At 38.0% G+C, this 24,524-nt stretch overlaps 1 protein-coding gene across 5 annotated transcripts in view; it reads left to right on the forward strand.

Moving 5' to 3' along the window:
* Positions 1-1,082: 1,082 nt before the first annotated feature.
* LOC126259181 (tyrosine-protein phosphatase non-receptor type 2-like) overlaps positions 1,083-24,524 on the forward strand; it is a 76,479-nt gene continuing 53,037 nt past the window's right edge. For all 5 annotated transcript variants that reach the window (XR_007546479.1, XM_049955758.1, XM_049955760.1 and 2 more), the window contains exons 1-3: positions 1,083-1,258; positions 1,656-1,817; positions 6,514-6,648. Coding sequence is in view for 4 of the 5 variants with exons in the window: in XM_049955758.1 (XP_049811715.1) it covers positions 1,175-1,258; positions 1,656-1,817; positions 6,514-6,648 (381 nt within the window). In the remaining variant the exon portion in view is untranslated. The remainder of the gene's footprint in view (positions 1,259-1,655; positions 1,818-6,513; positions 6,649-24,524) is intronic.

Genomic DNA, 24,524 nt, shown 5'->3' on the forward strand with positions numbered 1-24,524 from the left:
CTCACGGTCAATAGCACTCCATTTTTGCTGCTGTCGAGTCAGGTTTTTAGAGAAAAATGCGAGCGGCTGCCATCTGCCATCAACTTCTTGCTGTAGCGCTGCACCCACTACTGTTTGGCTCGCATCAACGTGTCACCACTTTATATTTTATGAAGTAACAGCTTTTTCATGAGATGAGAAAACATTTTATTTTCCAAGTACAGATCAAAAACTAACAAGAATAAACAACTCGTAACCATGCCGACTACGGCAAAGATAAATATCTATCAGCTGCAGCTTTCACCCGCTGTTTTTGGCGCAGTGGATAAATGACGTCGCCACAAGCTTATCATTAATCTTAATTTCATTCAATGTTAAACCAACATTCGGTTAGCACAGATGACAGTTTTACCTTTAGTCTGCTGGTAGCTGAGACTCATGTAATTCGAGTGAGTTATCTTGAATGCCCTATAGTGCTAATCTAATGTTATGTGAAAAGGTGTCAAAAGCTGCAAGTGTTGCAATCTGCCTTCTTTCATAAATAACTTAAATGTTCATTATCGAGGTTTCATGTTATTATAATGTATAATATCAGAAGCGAACCGACCTTTGCTTCTAATATCGAAAATTACAACATTAGATCATCACAACAACATGTGTAAAGTCAAAGTATTGTTTTTACTATTAACAGATGAGTCGTACTTACTGTTCTGGTAGCTCAGTGAAAACCGTAGTCTATGGGTATAAGAAATATCTTGTTTTCAAGTATGTTGTTCTTTAATAAGCATCCTGGTTTTTGGCGTGGAAAATTACTTTTCACATTATAATTTCATCCACCACGGAAAAATTTGTAAGACTGCGAGTTCTTTTCGTTTCATTATAACTGTACCGGTTTTTAAATATCGTGTTTCCTTAAACACCCTTGACATGACTTCTGAATTTGGATATTTCTAATATGGATTTCAAATTAATATTTTAAGATTTTATGTTTAAATTAAAATAATTTTGTAAGCAAAGCAGAAGTACAATGCATAGCGTTTCGCGACGTCAACAACTAACTTCTGTGCTCTGTGATGTTTATGTTGGCAGACCGTCTACGGATGTCGGTAGCTGGAGCGCGTAGTGTTGGCAAGGCAAGGTTTTATGAGGAGAGTGTGTGCGGTAGTGGATAAATGGTGTAGTGGATGTGTGTAAGATGAGCAGGACTCCTGGTAAAAATAATATTGAAGCGGAATTTGTGCAAATAGACTCGATTAGAGCGTGGACGCAGCTGTATCAGGTGTGCACCCTTATACCGAAATTCTAAATACTCGGATTGGAAGTGGTTCAAGTTCAAGGACAGATTGTATTCGTAAAATTTCCAAAAATGTTTCATAGTGTTGACATTTGATTACACAGCCATTCAATAATATCAATTTTTTATATTAAATGCATAAATTATGTTGTATTGTGGAGAACCGTGGTCTGACGGGCATAGACGCTTGTAGATAAAACTTCGTAATCAATTGTGTTTTACACATAAGAACACGTCTTTCGCCGAATTGAAAACCGCGTCACTTAATGATAGTATTTTGTTGTTTGCTGGTGACTCGTACAGCTTTTGCTCTTGTTGTGTGTTCGACTTTAATTTTGAGCATGTATAGAGACGTTTACTTCATAAAAGCTATTCTTTCCAGCGCATAAGGGATGAGAGTTTAAACAATGATTACACACTCATTGAAGCAAAGAAAGCAGAAAACAAGAATCTTAACAGGTATAGAGATGTCAGTCCATATGATCATAGCAGAGTTGTTCTCACAAAGGGATCCTGCAACTATATCAATGCAAATCTTATCACGGTAAGTGTGTGATGACCCTGTACTTTCTTGAGGTAGTTTATTTTAAAACACAATAGAGTTATTTACTTGTAAATATTTCTATACGGGATCTCTGTCTTCCTAAGAAGGCGATACAGCTAGTTAAAAGTTGAAATTCATGTCAAACTGAAGTTAATTTAGGATGCTAGAGGGCATTTACTGAGGTAAACTTGCATAGTAAATATTGTACCAGTACCACAGGTTGACATACCTGGAACTTAATGTTGTAAAAGACTAAAGTGTCTTATTTAGCTACAGAAATGATGCGCTATACTATTTAACTCAAGATATGACTTTCAATAATACCATATACATTTATATACACCAGCATCAGAACTGTGGAACCTTTGTTACACATTATTGATGTTCTTGCATTTGAGCATTTGGTAGTTCAGTTGCACATGTTAGATTAATACTTGTTCCATAGATCATGAATACAACACTTTGTAATGATGTGGAACATGTAAGTTTAACAAACATTTCTTTACATTCATAACTGAACTTAACTGTTTTTCATCAATTTCTTAATGTAAAGATATCAAGGAAACATTGTTAAGGTTTTTTGCATTATGCTAAGCAATTGTATACATGGAACCTATGGACTGTTATAAAATTCGGTTCCTTAAAACTGTGTGCCTCACATACTAGGATATAGGCTGAGCACCTAATGTCATTCTTTTGCCTTGAAGCACAATGTATGGTCTAGTGCAGTTCCCTCATGTGGTAAAATTCTATAAACCATACTGGTACTGATAAAGGAAAAAATACATGTAGCATGTTTCACTGAGATAGCTTCTTGACACAGCTTCTCGACTTGCAATAGGCAAGTCACCTTATCTCTGCAAATATCCCAACTATATCTTTAATTAGTATGGTGTCCAAGAAACTTCAGATTTATTGTTGTGGTTGGGAACATTTATATTTAACATGATTACTTCTGTTTTGTTGATATTTAGGCCTACTTGTAACACGTTTGTGTAGTACCTAGTCATAAATCTATCTACTGAGTTTGCTAATTTATTTTGTAACTTCTCCAGGTTGTATCTTGAGCAAGTGATGTTGCCAGTGACATGCAATACTGTTTCACAAGTCAATATTTAGGGCAAATCATTTTCAAGCTATAAGCAGAAGAGATTTAGGAATAGTGTTGTGGTACATATTTAGTCATTAGTAATGAAACTATTATCTGGTGATTTATACCCACTGTTTAGTGTTGGTTATGTATGCCTGCAGTAATTTACAAGCATTCTCTATAATTCCGTAGTGTTGTAACTCTCTCTAATTAGCATGCTGTGAGTCATTGTATCAAATATGGCTTACTAACTTATTCTGAAAGCAGTTATATACTTTAATTACAATGCTCAGCTGCTTTTACTGTAGAGATGAGAGATCTGAAGCAATACTACTCAGAGCAAAGTAGGTTTTTGTATTTGAAATGCTGGTTCAGCTCCTAAATGCATACAATACTGTTACATTGTAGCAATATTCTTGATATGCCATGATTTAATAATTTGTGTGAAGTGTTTTCATTTGTTTCTTATGTGTTTAAATTGAAACAGTGTACTGGTGTTCAGTTCAGAAATTGTAGATGCAACAAATAATTCACTGGTCAGACAGGAAGTTAAACTACTCCAACTAACACTTTTTGTCGAGAATCGGCAGAAGTGATCCCGATTTTCTTGCGTATTTCTTAATCTTGGTCTGTTACATACAATTGGCACAGTATGTATTTAATAGAGAATTGTTGAGGCTGTAATGGCACTTGTTGACACCTGTTGGCTTTAGTGTTTTGTCTTTGGCTCTTCGGCAAATGTTTTTCATGTTTTCCAATGTTTCCAGTAGCATTGGAGAGTGTGCCTTTGATAGTGCCAGTCACTCATGCTGGCAAAAGCCAGCAAAAACTTTAAACATTGGATGAAGATCGCAATGAAGTAGTGGACATATAATAAATAGCTAATATTTCATGAGGATTACTGCTACTTTCTTTTTGCGATCCATCTCTGTTTTGATGACTCCCAAAGCCACTTTACTACATTCATTTAGTAAGGTATTTGGCATTAACTTTGTCGTCTTGAGGGCATATTCATAATGTTGCATCGTAATTGTGTATATTTACTTATATGTTTACTGTGCTATAGTCTCCTAGCACAGTAGCATCAAGATTCGTACATTATTTAGGTGTAGTGTGCATACCAATACTTAGACGCACTGGTTTCAAACTTTTTCTGCTCATGATACTTCTACAAGGACATTAGTTAAGACGTGTAAGAATTTATCTCGACTCCTTGGCTTTTGTTCGTGCCATTACTTACTGTTTGTCAAATTTTACCTGGTTTTTAGTCAGTTTATCTTTAGACTGTGAATCACTCTTATGAATCGTATCTGTTCAGTTAGATCAATCCATATTACTTTATGGAGGTCGTCTAAAATTATATACAGATAAGATTATGCACTACGTAACTGAAAATCCAAACATGCATTCTCTCTGAGGGGCATGGCATTTAATTTTTAAACTTTGAATTGCTTCTGCATGTGATAATAGCAGTTACTAAGTGAAATGACGTGATAAGTGCAAAGTAAACTATACTATGTCTTGAGAGTTAGTAAAATTTGGCTAATGAGGTTTTGCTTATTATGACGTTCCATAAATTCAGACAAAGAATAGAAGCAGTGGTCAAGCAAGAACTATTTAACTTATACATTTAATGTTGGTATGCATTTTAGGTAAGAAGACAAATGGTTATGTAACATAGCTCCAGTATAATACTCACATCTTTTGCATAAGTTTGTATTTACTGTGTTCATGTGTACGTTCATCTTCTGCGTAGTTTCATATGTCTGTATATAATAGTTGTGTCTGCAAAGATTTTCATTTTTTGAATATAATAGTTGTGTCTGCAAAGATTTTCATTTTTTGAGACACTCCCTTTTGTGAAAATTAGTATTTTGTATATATAAAAGCAAGGCAGTGTGAAGATTTTGAGTTTTAAAAAGGGGTCTACAGGTATCCTTGCATTTAGCTGTTGTTTTATCACCCTGATAATATTTTTTGGATAATTTGTGGAATTCCCCGAAAAGATTATTGCATACACAAGTAGTGACTGTATACTACAATGCACTGATGAACAGCTTGTATTCTGAGTGAGGATCCTAACAGCATATGCTAGTGAATTCAGTCCCTTATTTAAACTGTTTAGGTGCACCTGTGTACCTCCCGCTTCAGATCTTCCTGATCATAAATACCTAGAAATTTTGTACGCTGACCTTAGACACATTTTTTTTTTTTTTCCTTTGATAGTGAAAACAAAGTTTGCAGGATGGAGGTTTTGTGTGGTGTGGAAGTTAGCTGCCACAGTTTTTTCAGAATTTATGATGAGCATATTGGTCCTGAGCCAATGCCTTAAGGTGTGCATGAATGATTTTGCAGCCTCCTGCAGATTTTCCTCATTTTGTTATTTAGTTAGAATATTAGTGTCCTCTGCAGAGAGTGAAATGGTTCCATCGTGTATTTTACTAGCCATGTCATTTATATACAGCAGAAACAGGACAGGTCCCATAACTGACCGTTGTGGGATTCCATACTTGATTTTCTCCTCATCATTGTAAAAACTAGAATTTTTTTGTGTTTCACTATCTTTGTGTTTTGTTTCTGTAATCTGCTGATGATTACTGAGGTACGACTGGCGCCACCTTTCAGACTGGCCTCTAATTCCATAATTCGTTAATTTACACAAGAGAATGCCATAATCAGTAACATTGAAGGCTTTACTTAGATCCAGAAATATCCCAGATACATGTTGCTTGTCATCCACTGTTTTTAATACTTCATTTTAGAAGGCAAAAATTGCTGTCAGAGTTGACTTTCCAGCTATGAAGCCATGTTGGGAATAACTTATTCTTTATTTAAGAAAACTGTTAATCTTGTAAGGAACATTTTTCATTTTTTCCATAATTTTGCTGAAGCCTGACAATACTGAAACTGGCCTATAATTAGCAATATCACTTTTTGCACCCTTCTTATGCAAAGGTGTTATTTTCGCAGTTTTTCGATTCTTTAGAAATACACCACTCTCATGATGTCTGTTAGTGGTTCCACAATAAATGTTACGCTAACTTTGATAATAGTGTCTGGTATCTCATCAGCATCCAAATATTTATTAGGTAATTCTTTTAGGATTCTTGACGGTTCCTCAGGTGTTGCTGGATACATTAATAACGTGTTTGGATGAATTTTTTTATCTTAGTGAGTGGCTGGCTTTTTGTCAAGGTGTGTATTTATTAACTGCTGTACCATGTTAGAAAAATAATTGTTGGATACATTAATAACGTGTTTGGGTGATTTTTTTTATCTTAGTGAGTGGCTGGCTTTTTGTCAAGGTGTGTATTTATTAACTGCTGTACGATATTAGAAAAATAATTGTTGAAAGCATTAGTCACATGTTTGGGCTATGTCATGTCTGTGTTCTTTACTTTTTCATCAATTAATATTTTCTCTAGAGTGTTTTACGCATTGACTAGCTCAACCTAATGTTTTCACATTCCAATCCACATATTTTCTATATTTATGGGGTGAAATATGTAAATAAGAACTAACATGTTGTGATGCCGTTATTAATAATTTTAATGGTGTGAAGTTGGTGATAACTTGCAAATTCCTTCTGCTTATTCTTTTTTGCAGATGGAAAGGGCACACCGTCGGTATATCTTGACACAGGGCCCTTTGCCACATACAACAGGCCATTTCTGGTTGATGATTTGGGAACAGAAGTGCAAAGCAGTGCTTATGCTGAACAGAATAATAGAAAAGAATCAGGTATGTCACTGTATATTTCCGTTAAGTTCTTTCTTATGTTAAGCTAGTTCCTTGTGCAGTGTGCTAACATTAAGTAGGGAAAATATTAAGCATTTATACTCCTCACCACTACTGATTTTAAACATGAACTTGTTAGTGGGTCATATGACTGATTAAATCTGGAAAGTTCTCATTATAGCTACATGGAGTATTTACATCAAATTTTTGTTTGACCACATTATAGAGATGCAGTGGAAGATCCTGGAGCATTTTAGATACTGAAAGATTTTACAGTTTCCCGTTTTGATTACAAATGCACAATTGTATATGTGTAGCATTATTTGCAAGAAACAATGGACTCCTGTACCAGCATTGGTAATTTCATATTCTTGCATTATACAGATAATGTTGACTGACAGACTAGACTGAAAATAGTAGGTCAGCTGGATTTGTTACTTACATCACATATTCTGCTGTAATAGGGGAAGGGTGTGAATTGAAGTATCAGCTAATTATAATACCCATTTCCTTTTGTACTCAGCAGAAGGTATGGCAGGGTTGCTTTGACAGATTTTGTTGCTTCTTTTTTCAGGAGTATTTTGTGTAATGAAATTCAACAACTGGAGTATGTAATGAGAATTAAACTGGCATTTGAATTTTTGCTTGTTTTGTACAGTAAATAGTATTTCAGGAAGACCTCATTCTCTATTTGATAAATTAATTACATGTGAAATATCAGTACAGAGATAAATGCACCTACTATGTCAGTGGATTTTCCCTTATAGGCTGCTGTTGGCAATGGCTCATCTGATGAGTGGTGGGAAGTCAACAAGATCAATCATGGGTCAGATTTAAATAGCCAGTGAGATTCTTGTTTACAGTTTCCTTCACTTTGTGCATGAAGTTGGCTTATATTTTATTCTGCTTGCAGCAATTTAAGATTTGCTCTTAGGTTCCTGCCTAACCACAAACAAAGTAGGCTAATGCAGTGGTTACCACACTGGACTCACATTGGGGAGGACAGCGATCCAAACTCACAGCCGGCCATCCTGATTTAGGTTTGCCGCGATTTCTGTTAGTCACTTGAGGCAAATGTTGGGATGGTTCCTTTGAAAGGGCACGGCCATTTTCCTTCTCCGTCTTATGCTAATCTGAATTTGTGCTCAGTCTCTAATGACCTTTTCACGGAAGGTGTGGTAAACACTAACCTCCCCCTACCCAACCACAGTGTTGGAAATCATGACTTTCTGGAGGGAAAAAAGTCACATATTCGTGATAGCCAAAGTTATAAGGTCACGTATTTGTGATAACCAACATTATAAGGTACAGCTATTCCCATTGGCTACTGCACATTATCATCAGGCTGGCTACAACAAATGATGACGAATTGTCAACTGCAGTGCACAACGAAAATCCGTTGACACCGTAAGAGCACTTCAGCCATATTCTGAATGCTGTACCTCTCATGTTTGCAAATGCTATCAGGTTAAGTAGTTTGTTAGAGAATGTTGTTGTTGTTGTTGTTGTTGTGGTCTTCAGTCCTGAGACTGGTTTGATGCAGCTCTCCATGCTACTCTATCCTGTGCAAGCTTCTTCATCTCCCAGTACCTACTGCAACCTACATCCTTCTGAATCTGCTTAGTGTATTCATCTCTTGGTCTCCCCCTATGATTTTTACCCTCCACGCTGCCCTCCAATACTAAATTGGTGATCCCTTGATGCCTCAGAACATGTCCTACCAACCGATCCCTTCTTCTGGTCAAGTTGTGCCACAAACTCCTCTTCTCCCCAATCCTATTCAGTACCTCCTCATTAGATATGTGATCTAACCATCTAATCTTCAGCATTATTCTTTAGCACCAGATTTCGAAAGCTTCTATTCTCTTCTTGTCCAAACTATTTACCGTCCATGTTTCACTTCCATACATGGCTACACTCCATACAAATACTTTCAGAAATGACTTCCTGACACTTAAATCTATACTCGATGTTAACAAATTTCTCTTCTTCAGAAACGCTATCCTTGCCATTGCCAGTCTACATTTTATATCCTCTCTACTTCGACCATCATCAGTTATTTTGCTCCCCAAATAGCAAAACTCCTTTACTACTTTAAGTGTCTTATTTCCTAATCTAATTCCCTCAGCATCACCCGACTTAATTCGACTACATTCCATTATCCTCGTTTTGCTTTTGTTGATGTTCATCTTATACCCTCCTTTCAAGACACTGTCCATTCCGTTCAACTGCTCTTCCAAGTACTTTGCTGTCTCTGACAGAATTACAATGTCATCGGCGAACCTCAAAGTTTTCATTTCTTCTCCATGGATTTTGATACCTACTCCAAATTTTTCTTTTGTTTCCTTTACTGCTTGCTCAATATACAGATTGAATAACATCGGGGAGAGGCTACAACCCTGTCTCACTCCCTTCCCAACCACTGCTTCCCTTTCATGCCCCTCGACTCTTATAACTGCCATCTGGTTTCTGTACAAATTGTAAATAGCCTTTCGCTCCCTGTATTTTACCCCTGCCACCTTTAGAATTTGAAAGAGAGTATTCCAGTCAACATTGTCAAAAGCTTTCTCTAAGTCTACAAATGCTAGAAATGTTGGTTTGCCTTTCCTTAATCTTTCTTCTAAGATAAGTCGTAAGGTCAGTATTGCCTCACGTGTTCAGTATTTCTGCGGAATCCAAACTGATCTTCCCCGAGGTCGGCTTCTACTAGTTTTTCCATTCGTCTGTAAAGAATTTGTGTTAGTATTTTGCAGCTGTGGCTTATTAAACTGATTGTTCGGTAATTCTGACATCTGTCAACACCTGCTTTCTTTGGGATTGGAATTATTATATTTTCCTCTTGAAGTCTGAGGGTATTTCGCCTGTTTCATACATCTTGCTCACCAGATGGTAGAGTTTTGTCAGGACTGGCTCTCCCAAGGCCGTCAGTAGTTCCAATGGAATGTTGTCTACTCCGGGGGCCTTGTTTCGACTCAGGTCTTTCAGTGCTCTGTCAAACTCTTCACACAGTATCGTATCTCCCATTTCATCTTCATCTACATCCTCTTCCATTTCCCCTGTCCTCAAGTACATCGTCCTTGTATAGACCCTCTATATACTCCTTCCACCTTTCTGCTTTCCCTTCTTTGCTTAGAACTGGGTTTCCATCTGAGCTCTTGATGTTCATACAAGTGGTTCTCTTTTCTCCAAAGGTCTCTTTAATTTTCCTGTAGGCAGTATCTATTTTACCCCTAGTGAGATAAGCCTCTATATCCTTACATTTGTCCTCTAGCCATCCCTGCTTAGCGATTTTGCACTTCCTGTCGATCTCATTTTTGAGACGTTTGTATTCCCTTTTGCCTGCTTCATTTACTGCATTTTTATATTTTCTCCTTTCATCAATTAAATTCAATATTTCTTCTGTTACCCAAGGATTTCTATTAGCCCTCATCTTTTTACCTACTTGATCGTCTGCTGCCTTCACTACTTCATCCCTCAAAGCTACACATTCTTCTTCTACTGTATTTCTTTCCCCCATTCCTGTCAATTGTTCCCTTATGCTCTCCCTGAAACTCTGTACAACCTCTGGTTCTTTCAGTTTATCCAGGTCCCATCTCCTTAAATTCCCACCTTTTTGCAGTTTCTTCAGTTTTAATCTACAGGTCATAACCAATAGATTGTGGTCAGAGTCCACATCTGCCCCTGGAAATGTCTTACAATTTAAAACCTGGTTCCTAAATCTCTGTCTTACCATTATATAATCTATCTGATACCTTTTAGTATCTCCAGGATTCTTCCAGGTATACAACCTTCTTTTATGATTCTTGAACCAAGTGTTAGCTATGATTAAGTTATGCTCTGTGCAAAATTCTACCAGGCGGCTTCCTCTTTCATTTCTTAGCCCCAATCCATATTCTCCTACTACGTTTCCTTGTCTCCCTTCACTATCTGAATAATTTCTTTTATTTCATCATACATTTCTTCAATTTCTTCGTCATCTGTGGAGCTAGTTGGCATATAAATTTGTACTACTGTAGTAGGCATAGGCTTCATGTCTATCTTGGCCACAATAATGCGTTCACTATGCTGTTTGTAGTAGCTTACCCGTACTCCTATTTTTTTATTCATTATTAAACCTACTCTTGCATTACCCCTATTTGACTTTGTGTTTATTACCCTGTAGTCACCTGACCAGAAGTCTTGTTCCTCCTGCCACCGAACTTCACTAATTCCCACTATATCTAAGCTACCTGCCCGATTAAGGGACCTGACATTCCACGCTCCGATCCGTAGAACGCCAGATTTCATTCTCCTGATACCGACATCATCTTGAGTAGTCCCCGCCCGGAGATCCGAATGGGGGACTATTTTACCTCCGGAATATTTTACCCAAGAGGACACCATCATCATTTAATCATACAGTAAAGCTGCATGCCCTCTGGAAAAATTACGGCCGTAGTTTCCCCTTGCTTTTAGCCGTTCGCAGTACCAGCACAGCAAGGCCGTTTTGGTTATTGTTACAAGGCCAGATCATTCAATCATCGAGACTGTTGCCCTTGCAACTACTGAAAAGGCTGCTGCCCCTCTTCAGAATAGAGAATAACAACACAAATATTTTGTAGTGAGCTGAGAGGACCATGTATTGATGCCATTCGGGTTGATTTTATTGTTAAGTTTGTAAGTACTGTAGATTGTAAAAATAGATAATGGATGTAAATTACAACCATGACTGTTGAGAAAGATGATCTAACAGTTTATGGTTCTCAGTTGGTTCATGCATGCAATACAACACTCATTTTGAGTTAATAGTGACCTATGAAACAGAGGCCATGAAAAACTGTACAGCAGAAAGAACATTTGCTGTCACAAGTGTTTGTTGGTGACACCAGATAAAGAATAAATTTTAAAAATGCCAGTTTTAGGCACAAGATTTTCAGTGGACTGAAGCAGGGAGTGTTTCATGATTGGAGCAATGGGTTGTTCAGTGTGTACAAGGGAAACTCAGTGAAAGCATCCCAGTTACGAAGTTACCTTAATGAAGACCCTGGTGATCAAGAGGAATTTTTCACCTGCATGTGTTGTGCAATTCAAAGCAAGCATTGGCTCATGTAAAAAAAGTGAAGAAGAGGGTAGGGCTTGTGTTAAGACATAAAACAACACTAGCTCAGCAACTTCCTGCAGCATTTGATGAAAAACTGCTTGTATATTATCATCATATAATCCATTTAAGGAAACAGCGTGACTGCTTGGTAGGCCATGGGGTCAGTGCTGACCAGACATCATTTTATTTTGATATGTTGTCAGATGTCACTGTTTACATGAAGGCTGATAGAGGCAGTCCTGTAAAAAGTTCTCTCAATAAAAATGGCAGAATAACAGAAATGCCAGGTGCACTAGCAGAGTGAAGCAAGTTCCCCCCAATGTGTGATTCTTTGCAGAAAAACAATACCAGAAGAAAAACCGCCTACAGGACTTTCTTTTAGATGGTTTAGAAAGGGATGATGATGAGTGACCTGATGAAAGATTGGGTGAAGATCATTTGGAACAGAATACCATACTCTTTGCTTTACAGCAGAAAGCTGTTGGAAACAGTCTTTCTGAGGGCACCTTACCTGGGAAATTAAGGATCTGTTAGCAAAGAACAACATAGGTCTGGCAATTGCTGGCAGCATGACCTCACAGCTTCAAGCAGTGGAAATTATAAATAGACGTTTTAAAGCCCACCTGAGGCAGCTTTACAGTGACTGGCTTCTTTAAGGAGACCATACCCATACTCCAGGTGGTGGGGCTAAAGAAACTCCATTATCCATGCTAGGCCACTGGATCCTTTGCGTCTGGGACTGAATCTCATGTGAATATATTATGAAAGGATTCAAAAAGTGCTGTGTGTCCAGTGATAATAAATGCCTCTGAAGATGGCATATTATGGGAGAAGTGTCAGGAAAGAAGAAATGCCAGTAGCCTTACCAAAGATGATTAGTATTATTATTAAAATGGAGATACCACAGGTGACTGGTTTAGAAAGTAAACAAAAAAGGAAGTGAAGAGACAAATTAATGTAAACCATTTACTTTATTTCCCCTGTATTATCAAAATGTAAACAATCAATAAATGGCATAAATTCAGAATAGGCCTAGGTATAAGTTACCTTTCTTAGGCATACACTTAATAACTGTAAAATAGTTTGTTATTCAGGATCATGTTGGTTGGGTAAATACAATATTTCACTTTTGCCTCTGCACTCAGTGGCGTAGAGGTCGGCAAAATGCCTGTTACGGTACTCCATCTCGTTTTGGCTTTCCTATATTTCTTTGTTCAGGGCTTTCCTAACTTTCTCCACACATAAACGTAGTCTCTGTGTTCCTGTCATTTTCTCTTCTTTCCCTTTACTTTTGTGTTTAGGTTATATAGTCCTAAATATTTCCTTTTAAACTCGTTTCTTTTATGGTCTTTCCTCGTACATCCTTTCACTAATCTTAAAAACCTCATTTATTGAGTCTGTATTCTACTGTTTCGATGTTTCATTGTTGCCCATGCTTGACTTCCTTAAGCAAAGGTTTTATGGAACTTCAGCTGGGTTTTTTTTGCTGGCATATGTCTGCAAATTTTTATGGATGTTCCACGTATGGAAGAGAATTTGATTTTTGGTCTTATTGGTCATTATCATTTTTTTTTAATTTTTGAACTTTTTAGTTTCCTAGATTGTATATATTATAAAAAATTGAAATGTGATGTCTAATTTCAGTTGACTAAGCAATGATCTTCAATTGCAGAGCAAGTAAAATACAGAAAATTGCTTTAAATTCAATTTTACGAACTAAACTTCAAAGTAATAAATTCTGAAAATGAGGAAATATCTAAAATTAATAACACACTACTTATGATAGAATGTGTGTCAGGATATGGTGTTCGAAAACCCGGCATAGTCTAAATAGCTGGGAGCTATATAAGAAAATAAAGGAGCTGATATACAAAACATACCATGCCCATATGAGTAATGCTTTCAATAAAGAAAAACTGTCGTGGTAAAAACCAACTAGTTAAAGACTTGTTTGAACAAAATAAACAAAGTATGTTAGGTAGTGAAAATTATTAAAAATAACAATATCAGTAATATACAAAAAGAAACATACTGTGCATGATGAGATTGCTGTCAGTTGTGGAACACACATAAATTGGTACATCAAAGTAACTTGTCAAAACTGAGAAATGTTTGTGTTCAGTATGTCAGATTTGACTGTGGCCTACTCATAGCTTAGAGCAAGACTAACTACTGTGTGCTTGCAAAAGCCAAGCCAAAAGTTGCCAGAAAGGCCGTGTGTTGGCACTCAAGTGTGTACAGTTACATCAAGTGGTACATATAAGAACAAAGTAATTGCAACATAGATTACAAAAATGTAATAAGAACACTGACATGAAGAAAATAGAGGGTGGCGCATATAAAAGTATCCTGCCCCTCTTTGAATGGGAATGCAGTATTTTGACGTATGAAATAAGCAGCTACAAGAATAAATAGTTTCGTGCAATAATCAATTGTTAGCATCAATTGTCAGCATTCTTCAATTTGTTTCGTCAATGAACCCTAACATTGTATGTCAGCAACCACTCCACGGTGAAAAAAATTGGCATTTGGTGCAGTGTAACAGGAACAAGCATCATGTTTTGACTACCCTCAACACAGATCCATACTTTGTGCTCAACTCGTTGAATGCAAGACACTATTGCTTCTTCCGGCAAGATTGGACAACATGCCGCACGTCTAAGGTATCTCTGGAACAAGTCCGTGATATCTTCTCTGAGCAACGAACTATCAGGAGACCTTTATGGCCACCATGTTTGCTGGATCTAACAACATGTAATTTTTATTTTCCTGTTCGTGTGCTTGAAGAGCAATGTCTATGAAATAAATCTACACACTACATAGGAACTGAAAGACATCAGCCATGAAGTTACAGCCATTGATACCCAAACTTTACTCAGAGTGTATCTGAATATGCTTTGATGTGCACAGCTGTATATTGATGTTGAGGGGCTCACTTTCAGCATCTTCTATAAACACATTTTTCACTGTATTTTTCATTGTAAACAAATGGTAAGTCCATTTCAGTTCTTCATTTCTGTAATTTCACTGTTTACTTTATACTTACATGGGCTACTTTCATCTGCGCCACCCTTTATAGGAGAATATACAGGAAAAAGTTTGTCATTAAAGAGGGCCATAAAAAACAGGTGAATGAAGCTGCAAATGGAATTTGCCATGTTGTAATACGAAGTGTTGTCAGAAAATTACAGTAGAAAGCGTATAATATATTATACATGCCAATACATAACATTAAATATATAAAATAGCAATAAGGTAGGAAGACTGCTGATGCGGATACAGTGCCATCTCGTGGAACATGGGGGCAGTGAAGGTTCCCATTGAATAAGTAAGACAGCAAAAGACAGCAGTGAAGCTCATGGTCTTCAGATGTTAGTGCCATAAGATGTTTCTTGTGTAGGTTTGCCAGTAATAACTAAAGTAGTACATCATAAATGCTGAAGAAATTATTCTGATGAACTGTCCATTCATTCAGTACACAAATGGAGAGGTGCCTGACAGCCAATTCTTTGTCAGTAAATGTGTCACTGGTAATATACAACTCTCAGGACTACAGCATCTCTCTTGTAGCACCTGCCACTACAGCTTGTTGAGCCTTTCCATAACGGTCTTGCAATTACTAAAAGATTGCATGAGCAAACATGGTCTTGATTAGATCTTCTAACTCTTCTGTTAATCTTGGTAAGGCCCGCAGACTGTTGAACAGTACTCAGTAAAACAAATGCTTTTAAGCTGCTTCATGGATGAATAACATTTTGTTAAGAGTTTCCCAGTAAGTCTCAGCCTGGCATCTGTTTTTCCTACTACAGGTCACTCCAGGCGGTTACTTCTAGGTATTTTGTAGTTGTTACTATTCCAGTGAAATTTTTCTAACAGTGGTATGTTAAATATATGTTCAGGAGCAACTGTCGGTATTTCCATCAGTCATTGCTCCTCCTCCGGTCTTCCTCCTTTACACCACTACCTCATAGAGGTTCCAGTGTTATCTGTTATGGTATTTGGGTATTTATTTAGTTTTTTTTATTGAGGCCCCAGATAACATTTTGGAACAATGTTATTTTTAAGAGTGGCTGTAAATAATCCACATATGCTTGTCAAAAATAATTTTTTTATATTCTTAAATTTATTTTCACGTCCATTTTTTTAAAAACCCCATCAAGTATTTTCACAAGCTCGATAAAGGGTGCTGTGATACTTTGTAGAAAACAATAAGTCTGCTATCAGAGTTTCTAACACTGTCAGCCATAAGTAATTTATAGTTGTTATTCCTTTCTACAGGGTAAAACCAAACTCCAAAAGAATTCTGTGGGTTGTTAAGCGATATTTTGAGTGTTTTGGTATAATTAACCCATGGTTTCCTGCAGCTTATTACAGTGTAATTGCATTTAATTTTATTTCTTACCCTCATTTATGTTTGTATATGTATTGTACTGACATCACCTACACAACAGTTCATTTCTGACAGAATGTGGTGTGTGTATCATTTGGAGGGTGGGGGGGGGGGGGGGGAACTTGTTTCATTCACTTGCAGTAGTTGCTCTCGACAACAGTAATGCCTTCTTAACTCTTAGGCCCTGCACTTGGATTTAACCCTCCTTGGCACCTTCATGGGCTAGGTTTCTTCCAGCAGTGTTGTATATTACCAGTGACACACATTTACTGACAAAGAATTGGCTGTCAGGCACCTCCTGTTCATGTTAACTGAAAGCAATGAAAACGTGGCATGACAACATTATGCTTACTTGTCACTGCAGTGGCAGTTACCACATCACAGAACTTCTGCATTGAAGGGTTGTTCCATTCCTCTTGTTTTACTTTGTACATTTTGGGATTGCATATTACAAACATTTTTTACTTTCTTTGAAGATACTTTAATAGAAAGAAAGGTAATTGGGATCAGAAAGCAAATAAATTGCCGCTATACTATTACTCCGTAACAAATCAGTGGAGACCACATGTTCCTTATTCTGAAGTACTATGAAAACAACCCTGAAGAACCTCTGAAATTGATGGTGGAGTTAGGTTTCACCATATAAATGACAATAGCGTCCAGATAAATGTTTTTGATTTTCATAATTAGTTCTCGTGATAAAAGCAGTTTATCAGTTTTGCTGTTGGAGCATAATAAATCGTAAAACATATACAGTTCAAAGAACAGATGACAGGTACCACTGAAAATGCTATTTTCTATATACATAAATGATCTGGCAGACGGGGGGTAGCAATCTGCAGTTGTTCACTGATGATACTGTGGTGTATGAGGAGGGTGTTGAAGATAAGTGATGGTAAGTTGGTGCAAGATGACCTAGACAAAATTTCTAGTTGGCATGATGAATGGCAGCTGGCTCTTAATGGAGCCAGAAAAGAAAAACATACCCATAATGTTCGGATACAGCAATATTAGTGTCCTGCTTGACACAGTCATGTCATATGTGATATGTGTTAGGATTGTGGCAGGGAAGGCAAATTGTTGACTTTGGTTTATTGGGAAAATTCTAAGGCAGTGTGGTTCATCTGTAAAGGAGACTGCTTATAGGACACAAAGTGTGATCTATTCTTGAATACTGCTGGAGGTTTAGGATCTGCACCAGGTTAGATTAAAAGAAGACATGGAAGCAATTCAGAGGTGAGCTGCTAGATTTGTTACTGGTAGGTCCAATCAACATGCAAATGTTAAGAGTATTCTTCAGGAGCTCAAGTGGGAATCCCTGGAGGGAAGAAGACACTAATTTCAACAAAAGCTACTGAGAATTTTTAGAGAACTCACATTTGAAGCTGACTGCAGAACTGTCCTACTGCTGTCAACATAGATTTCATGCAATGACCACAAAGATAAAACACGAGAAATTTGGGCTCATAGGAAGGCATATAGACAGTCATATTTCCCTCACTCTATTTGTGAATGGAACAGGAAAGGAAATGACTATTTGTAGCACAGGGTATCCTCTGCCACACACTGCATGATGATGGCTCGCAGAGTATTACATAGACACAGATATAGATGACATGCACTACCAGGTATTAGATGACATATTTACTGTAGTGTGTGATATATGGATATCAACTGCGTTTTCTTAAATAGGAACTCCCATTTATATTACATACTCATGTGGTACATAAAGAAATATGAATGTTTTAGTTGCACCACTTTTTTCGCTTTGTGATAGATGGTGCTGTAATAGTCACAAACATGTGGCTCACAGTGTTAGATGAACAGTTGCTAACAGGTAGGTTTTTTAAATTAAAATACAGAATGTAGGTTCGTTTGAACATTTTATTTCGTTTGTTCCAATGTGATACATGTACCTTTGTGAACTTATCATTTCTGAGAACGCATGCTGTTACGGCTTGATTACCTGTAAATGCCACATTAATGCAATAAATGCCCCAAATGATGTCCTTCAACCTCAATGCATTTGGCAGTACGTGTAATGACATTCCTCTCAACAGCAAGTAGTTGGCCTTCCGTAATGTTCTCACATGCATTGACAGTGCGCTAACGCGTGTTGTCAGGCGTTGTCGGTCGATCACGGTAGCAAATATCTTCAACTTACCCCACAGAAAGAAATTGGGGGATGTCAGATCCGGTGAACGTGCGGGCCATCCACCTGTCATGAAATATACTAGTCAGTACCGCTTCAACCGCAAGCGAGCTATGTGACGGACGTCCATCATGTTGGAAGTACATCGCCATTTTGTCATGCAGTGAAACATCTTGTAGTAACATCGATAGAACATTACATAGGAAATTAGCATACATTGCACCATTTAGACTTTGTTGTTGTTGTTGTTGTTGTTGTCTACAGTCCTGAGACAGGTTTGATGCAGCTCTCCATGCTGCTCTATCCTGTGCAAGCTTCTTCATCTCCCAGTACTTACTGCAACCTACATCCTTCTGAATCTGCTTAGTGTATTCGTCTCTTGGTCTCCCTCTACGATTTTTACCCTCCACACTGCCCTCCAATGCTAAATTTGTGGTCCCTTGATGCCTCAAAACATGTCCTACCAACCGGTCCCTTCTTTTTTTCAAGTTGTGCCACAAACTCCTCTTCTCCGAGGTCGGCTTCTACCAGTTTTTCCATTCTTCTGCAAATAATTCGTGTTAGTATTTTGCAGCTGTGACTTATTAAACTGATAGTTCGGTAATTATCACATGTGTCAACACCTGCTTTCTTTGGGATTGGAATTATTATATTCTTCTTGAAGTCTGAGTTTTTTTTGCCTGTTCCATACATCTTGCTCACCAAATGGCAGAGTTTTGTCAGGGCTTGCTCTCCCAAGGCTGTCAGTAGTTCTAATGGAATGTTGTCTACTCTGGGGGCCTTGTTTCGACTCAGGTCTTTCAGTGCTCTGTCAAACTCTTCACGCAGTATCTTATCTCCCATTTCGTCTTCATCTACATCCTCTTCCATTTCCATAATATTGTCCTCAAGTACATCACCCTTGTATAAACCCTCTATATACTCCTTCCACCTTTCTGCCTTCCCTTCTTTGCTTAGAACTGGGTTTCCATCTGAGCTCTTGATATTCATACAGGTGGTTCTCTTCTCTCCAAAGGTCTCTTTAATTTTCCTGTAGGCAGTATCTATCTTACCCCTCGTGAGATAAGCCTCTACATCCTTACATTTGTCTTCTAGCCATCCCTGCTTAGCCATTATGGGCTTCCTGTCGATCTCATTTTTGAGACGTTTGTATTCCTTTTTGCCTGCTTCATTTACTGCATTTTTATATTTTCTCCTTTCATCAATTAAATTCAATATTTCTTCTGTTACCCAAGGATTTCTATTAGCCCTCATCTTTTTACCTACTTGATCGTCTGCTGCCTTTACTACTTCATCCCTCAGAGCTACCCATTCTTCTTCTACTGTATTTCTTTCCCCCATTCCTGTCAATTGTTCCCTTATGCTCTTCCTGAAACTCTCTACAACCTCTGGTTTAGTCAGTTTATCCAGGTCCCATCTCCTTAAATTCCCACCTTTTTGCAGTTTCTTCAGTTTTAATCTACAGTTCATAACCAATAGATTGTGGTCAGAGTCCACATCTGCCCCTGGAAATGTCTTAAAATTTAAAACCCGGTTCCTAAATCTGTCTTATCATTATATAATCTATCTGAAATCTGTCAGTATCTCCAGGCTTCTTCCATGTATACAACCTTCTTTTATGATTCTTGAACCAAGTGTTAGCTATGATTAAGTTATGCTCTGTGCAAAATTCTACCAGGCGGCTTCCTCTTCCATTTCTTTCCCCCAATCCATATTCACCTACTATGTTTCCTTCTCTCCCTTTTCCTACTGACAAATTCCAGTCACCCATGACTATTACATTTTTGTCTCCCTTCACTACCTGAATAATTTCTTTTATCTCATCATACACTTCATATATTTCTTCATCATTTGCAGAGCTAGTTGGCATATAAACTTCTACTAATGTAGTAGGCGTGGGCTTTGTGTCTATCTTGGCCACAATAATGTATTCACTGTGCTGTTTGTAGTAGCTTACCTGCACTCCTATCTTTTTTATTCATTATTAAACCTACTCCTGCATTACCCCTATTTGATTATGTATTTATAACCCTGTATTCACCTGACCAAAAGTCTTGTTCCTCCTGCCACCGAACTTCACTAATTCCCACTATATCTAACTTTAACCTATCCATTTCCCTTTTTAAATTTTCTAACCTACCTGCCCGATTAAGGGATCTGACATTCCATGCTCCGATCCGTAGAATGCCAGTTTCCTTTCTCCTGATAATGACGTCCTCTTGAGTAGTTCCCGCCCAGATATCCGAATGGAGGACTATTTTACCTCCGAAATATTTTACCCAAGAGAACATCATCATCATTTAATCATACAGTAAAGCTGCATGCCCTCGGGAAAAATTACGGCTGTAGTTTCTCCTGCCAGTTTAGACTGCCATCGATAAAATGGGGTCCAATTATCCTTCCTCCCATAATGCCGCACCATACATTAACGCACCTAGGTCACTGGTGTTCCACTTGTCGCAGCCATCGTGGATTTTCCGTTGCCCAATAGTGCATGTTATGCAGGTTTACATCACCGCTGTTGGTGAACGACACTTCGTCGCTAAATAGAACATGCGCAAAAAATCTGTCAGTGTCCCGTAATTTCTCTTGTGCCCAGTGGCAGAACTGTACACGATGTTCAAAGTCGTCGCCACGCAATTCCTGGTGCATAGAAATATGGTATGGGTGCAATCGATGTTGATGTAGCATTCTCAGCACCGACGTTTTTGAGATTCCCGATTCTCACGCAGGGTCCGCTACTGATGTGCGGATTAGCCGTGACAGCAGCTAAAACACCTACTTGGGCATCATCATTTGTGTCCGCTACTGATGTGCAGTCCGCTACTGATGTGCGGATTAGCCGTGATAGCAGCTAAAACACCTACTTGGGCATCATCATTTGTTGCAGGTCGTGGTTGACGTTTCACATGTGGCTGAACAGTTCCTGTTTCCTTAAATAACGTAACTATCCGTCGAACGGTCTGGACACTTGGATGATGTTGTCCAGGATACCGAGCAGAATACATAGCACATGCCCATTAGGCATTTTGATCACAATAGCCATACATCAACACAATATCGACCTTTTCTGCAATTGGTAAACGGTCCATTTTAACACGGGTAATGTATCACAAAGCAAACACCGTCCACACTGGAGGAATGTTATGGGATACCACGTGCTTATACCTTTGTCACTATTAAGCACCATCTATCACAAAGCAAAAAAGTGGACCAACTAAAACATTCATATTTCTTTACGTACTAAACGAATATGTAATAAAAAATGGGGGATCCTATTAAAAAAAAAAAAAAAAAAAAAAAAAAAAAAAAACCGCAGTTGATATCCGTTTGACCAATGGCAGCGCCATCTAGTGGACAAACCATAGCGCCATATGGTTTCCCTCTTCAAGCTAGAAGAGTTTCGTTCTTTGTAGTTTTTTTGTTAGACGCTTATTTCATGAGATATTTGGCCCGGTCACTATCAATGGACCACCCTGTGTGTGTGTGTGTGTGTGTGTGTGTGTGTGTGCATTTAAAATCTCACTGGTATGAAATACAAGATCATACATATTCAAACAGTTGATAACTTCGTATGAAATAAAGAAGTAGGTGAAGGAACATACAGTGTCTTACTACTGTGAAACTGTGAGTGAGATGATCCTGTAGTTAAAACAAAGGACTTGCAATTTGGAGGACAGGCTCGTAATCCCCAACTGGTCCATTGTGATTTAAGTTTTCTGTGATTTCTGTAAATGGGTTAAAAATGCTATAATGATTCCTTCCAAATTGATTGTTGTTGTGGTCTTCAGTCCAGAGACTGGTTTGATGCAGCCCTCCATGCTACTCTATCCTGTGCAAGCTTCTTCATCTCCCAGTACCTACTGCAACCTACATCCTTCTGAATCTGCTTAGTGTATTCATCTCTTGGTCTCCCTCTACGATTTTTACCCTCCATGCTGCCCTCCAATACTAAATTGGTGAGACCTTGATGCCTCAGAACACATCTTACCAACCGATCCCTTCTTCTAGTCAAGGTGTGCCACAAACTTCTCTTCTCCCTAATTCTGTTAAATACCTCCTCATTAGTTATGTGATCTAACCATCTAATCTTCAGCATTCTTCTGTAGCACCACATTTCGAAAGCTTCTATTCTCTTCTTGTCCAACTTATTTATCGTCCACGTTTCACTTCCATACATGGCCACAATCCATACAAATACTTTCAGAAACGACTTCCTGACACTTAAATCAATACTCAATGTTAACAAATTTCTCTTCTTCAGAAACGCTTTCCTTGCCATTGCCAGTCTACATTTTATATCCTCTCTACTTCGACCATCATCAGTTATTTTGCTTCCCAAATAGCAAAACTCATTTACTAATTTTAATATCTAATTTCCTAATCTAATTCCCTCAGCATCACCTCATTTAATTCAACTACATTCCATTATCCTCGTGTTTGCTTTTGTTGATGTTCATCATCCTCCATTCAAGACACTGTCCATTCCGTTCAACTGCTCTTCCAAGTCCTTTGCTGTCTCTGACAGAATTACAATGTCATTGGCAAACCTCAAAGTTTCTATTTCTTCTCCATGGATTTTAATTCCTACTCCAAATTTTTCTTTTGTTTCCTTTACTGCTTGCTCAATATACAGACTGAATAACATCGGGGATAGCCTACAACCCTGTCTCACTCCCTTCCCAACCACTGCTTCCCTTTCATGCCCCGCGACTCTTACAACTGCCATCTGGTTTCTGTACAAATTGTCGATAGCCTTTTGCTACCTCTATTTTACCCCTGCCACCTTCAGAATTTGAAAGAGAGTATTCCAGTCAACATTGTCAAAAGCATTTCTCGAAGTCTACAAATGCTAGAAACGTATGTTTGCCTTTCCTTAATCTATTTTCTAAGATAAGTCGTAGGGTCAGTGTTGCCTCACGTGTTCCAACATTTCTACGGAATCCAAACTGCTCTTCCCCGAGGTTGGCTTCTGCCAGTTTTTCCATTCACCTGTAAAGAATTCGTGTTAGTATTTTCCAGCCGTGACTTATTAAACTGATAGTTCGGTAATTTTCACATCTGTCAACACCTGCTTTCCTTGGGATTGGAATTATTATATTCTTCTTGAAGTCTGAGGGTATTTCGCCTGTCTCATACATCTTTCTCACCAGATGGTAGAGTTTTCTCAGGGCTGGCTCTCCCAAGGCTGTCAGCAGTTCTAATAGAATTTTGTCTACTCCCATGGCCTCTTTTCGGCTTAGGTCTGTCAGTGCACTGTCAAACTCTTCACACAGTATCATATCTCCCATTTCATCTTCATCTACATCCTCTTCCATTTCCATAATATTGTTTTCAAGTACATCACCCTTGTACAAACCCTGTATGAACTAGTTCCACCTTTCTGCTTTCCCTTCTTTGCTTAGAACTGGGTTTCCATCTGAGCTCTTGATGTTCATACAAGTGGTTCTCTTATCTCGAAAGGTCTCTTTAATTTTCCTGTAGGCAGTATCTATCTTACCCCCTAGTGATATACACCTCTACATCCTTACATTTGTCCTCTAGCCATCCCTGCTTAGCCAATTTGCACTTCCTGTCGATCTCATTTTTGAGACGCTTGTATTCCTTTTTGCGTACTTAATTTACTACATTTTTATATTTTCTCATTTGTCTTATTGGACACATTTCTTAATGATGTCATCGTAGTTCATGTTTCCATGTTTAATGCATGCAGAAAGATGCAAATGCCTCGCTAATCCCTTGGGTACATGCCGGTGCTTATATATGTGCATCAGAATTGCACTTTGCATAAACACTGCAGCAATGCCCTCAGTTGGAAACATTTTGATTGTCCCTTACATTAATCATCTGTTAATTTTATCTAACGGTAATATTCCTTTGGATTGTTTGTCGGGAGTCATCAGAATTTTACTTAAAAGTTTCATTGAATGCTTCTCCTTATGTTTATGGCTTCATTCAGCAAGTGTTTGCCTTTCCTACAATCCCTACTTAGATTCTTTTATGTTCATTGCTGCTTTCTAGTATGTTTACTGAACTACAGCTGTTCTTTCCCATTTCTCATCTTGCACACTGTATACAAGCTGAAGCATATTGTACAAAGCTTCTGAATTTACCCGTTGATGTTCCAAAATTTTATGTCCATAGATAAATATGTGATATCAATTGCTCAGACAATTTACAGTATCTTGTCAGACTTTGATTGCTAAGCAGAAGTGTTTTAGCAGACTTAGTCATAGATTTTTTCCTAAGTTAACAGG

The sequence above is a fragment of the Schistocerca nitens genome, chromosome 5 (genome assembly GCF_023898315.1).
Source record: "Schistocerca nitens isolate TAMUIC-IGC-003100 chromosome 5, iqSchNite1.1, whole genome shotgun sequence".
Classification (NCBI taxonomy): domain Eukaryota; kingdom Metazoa; phylum Arthropoda; class Insecta; order Orthoptera; family Acrididae; genus Schistocerca; species Schistocerca nitens.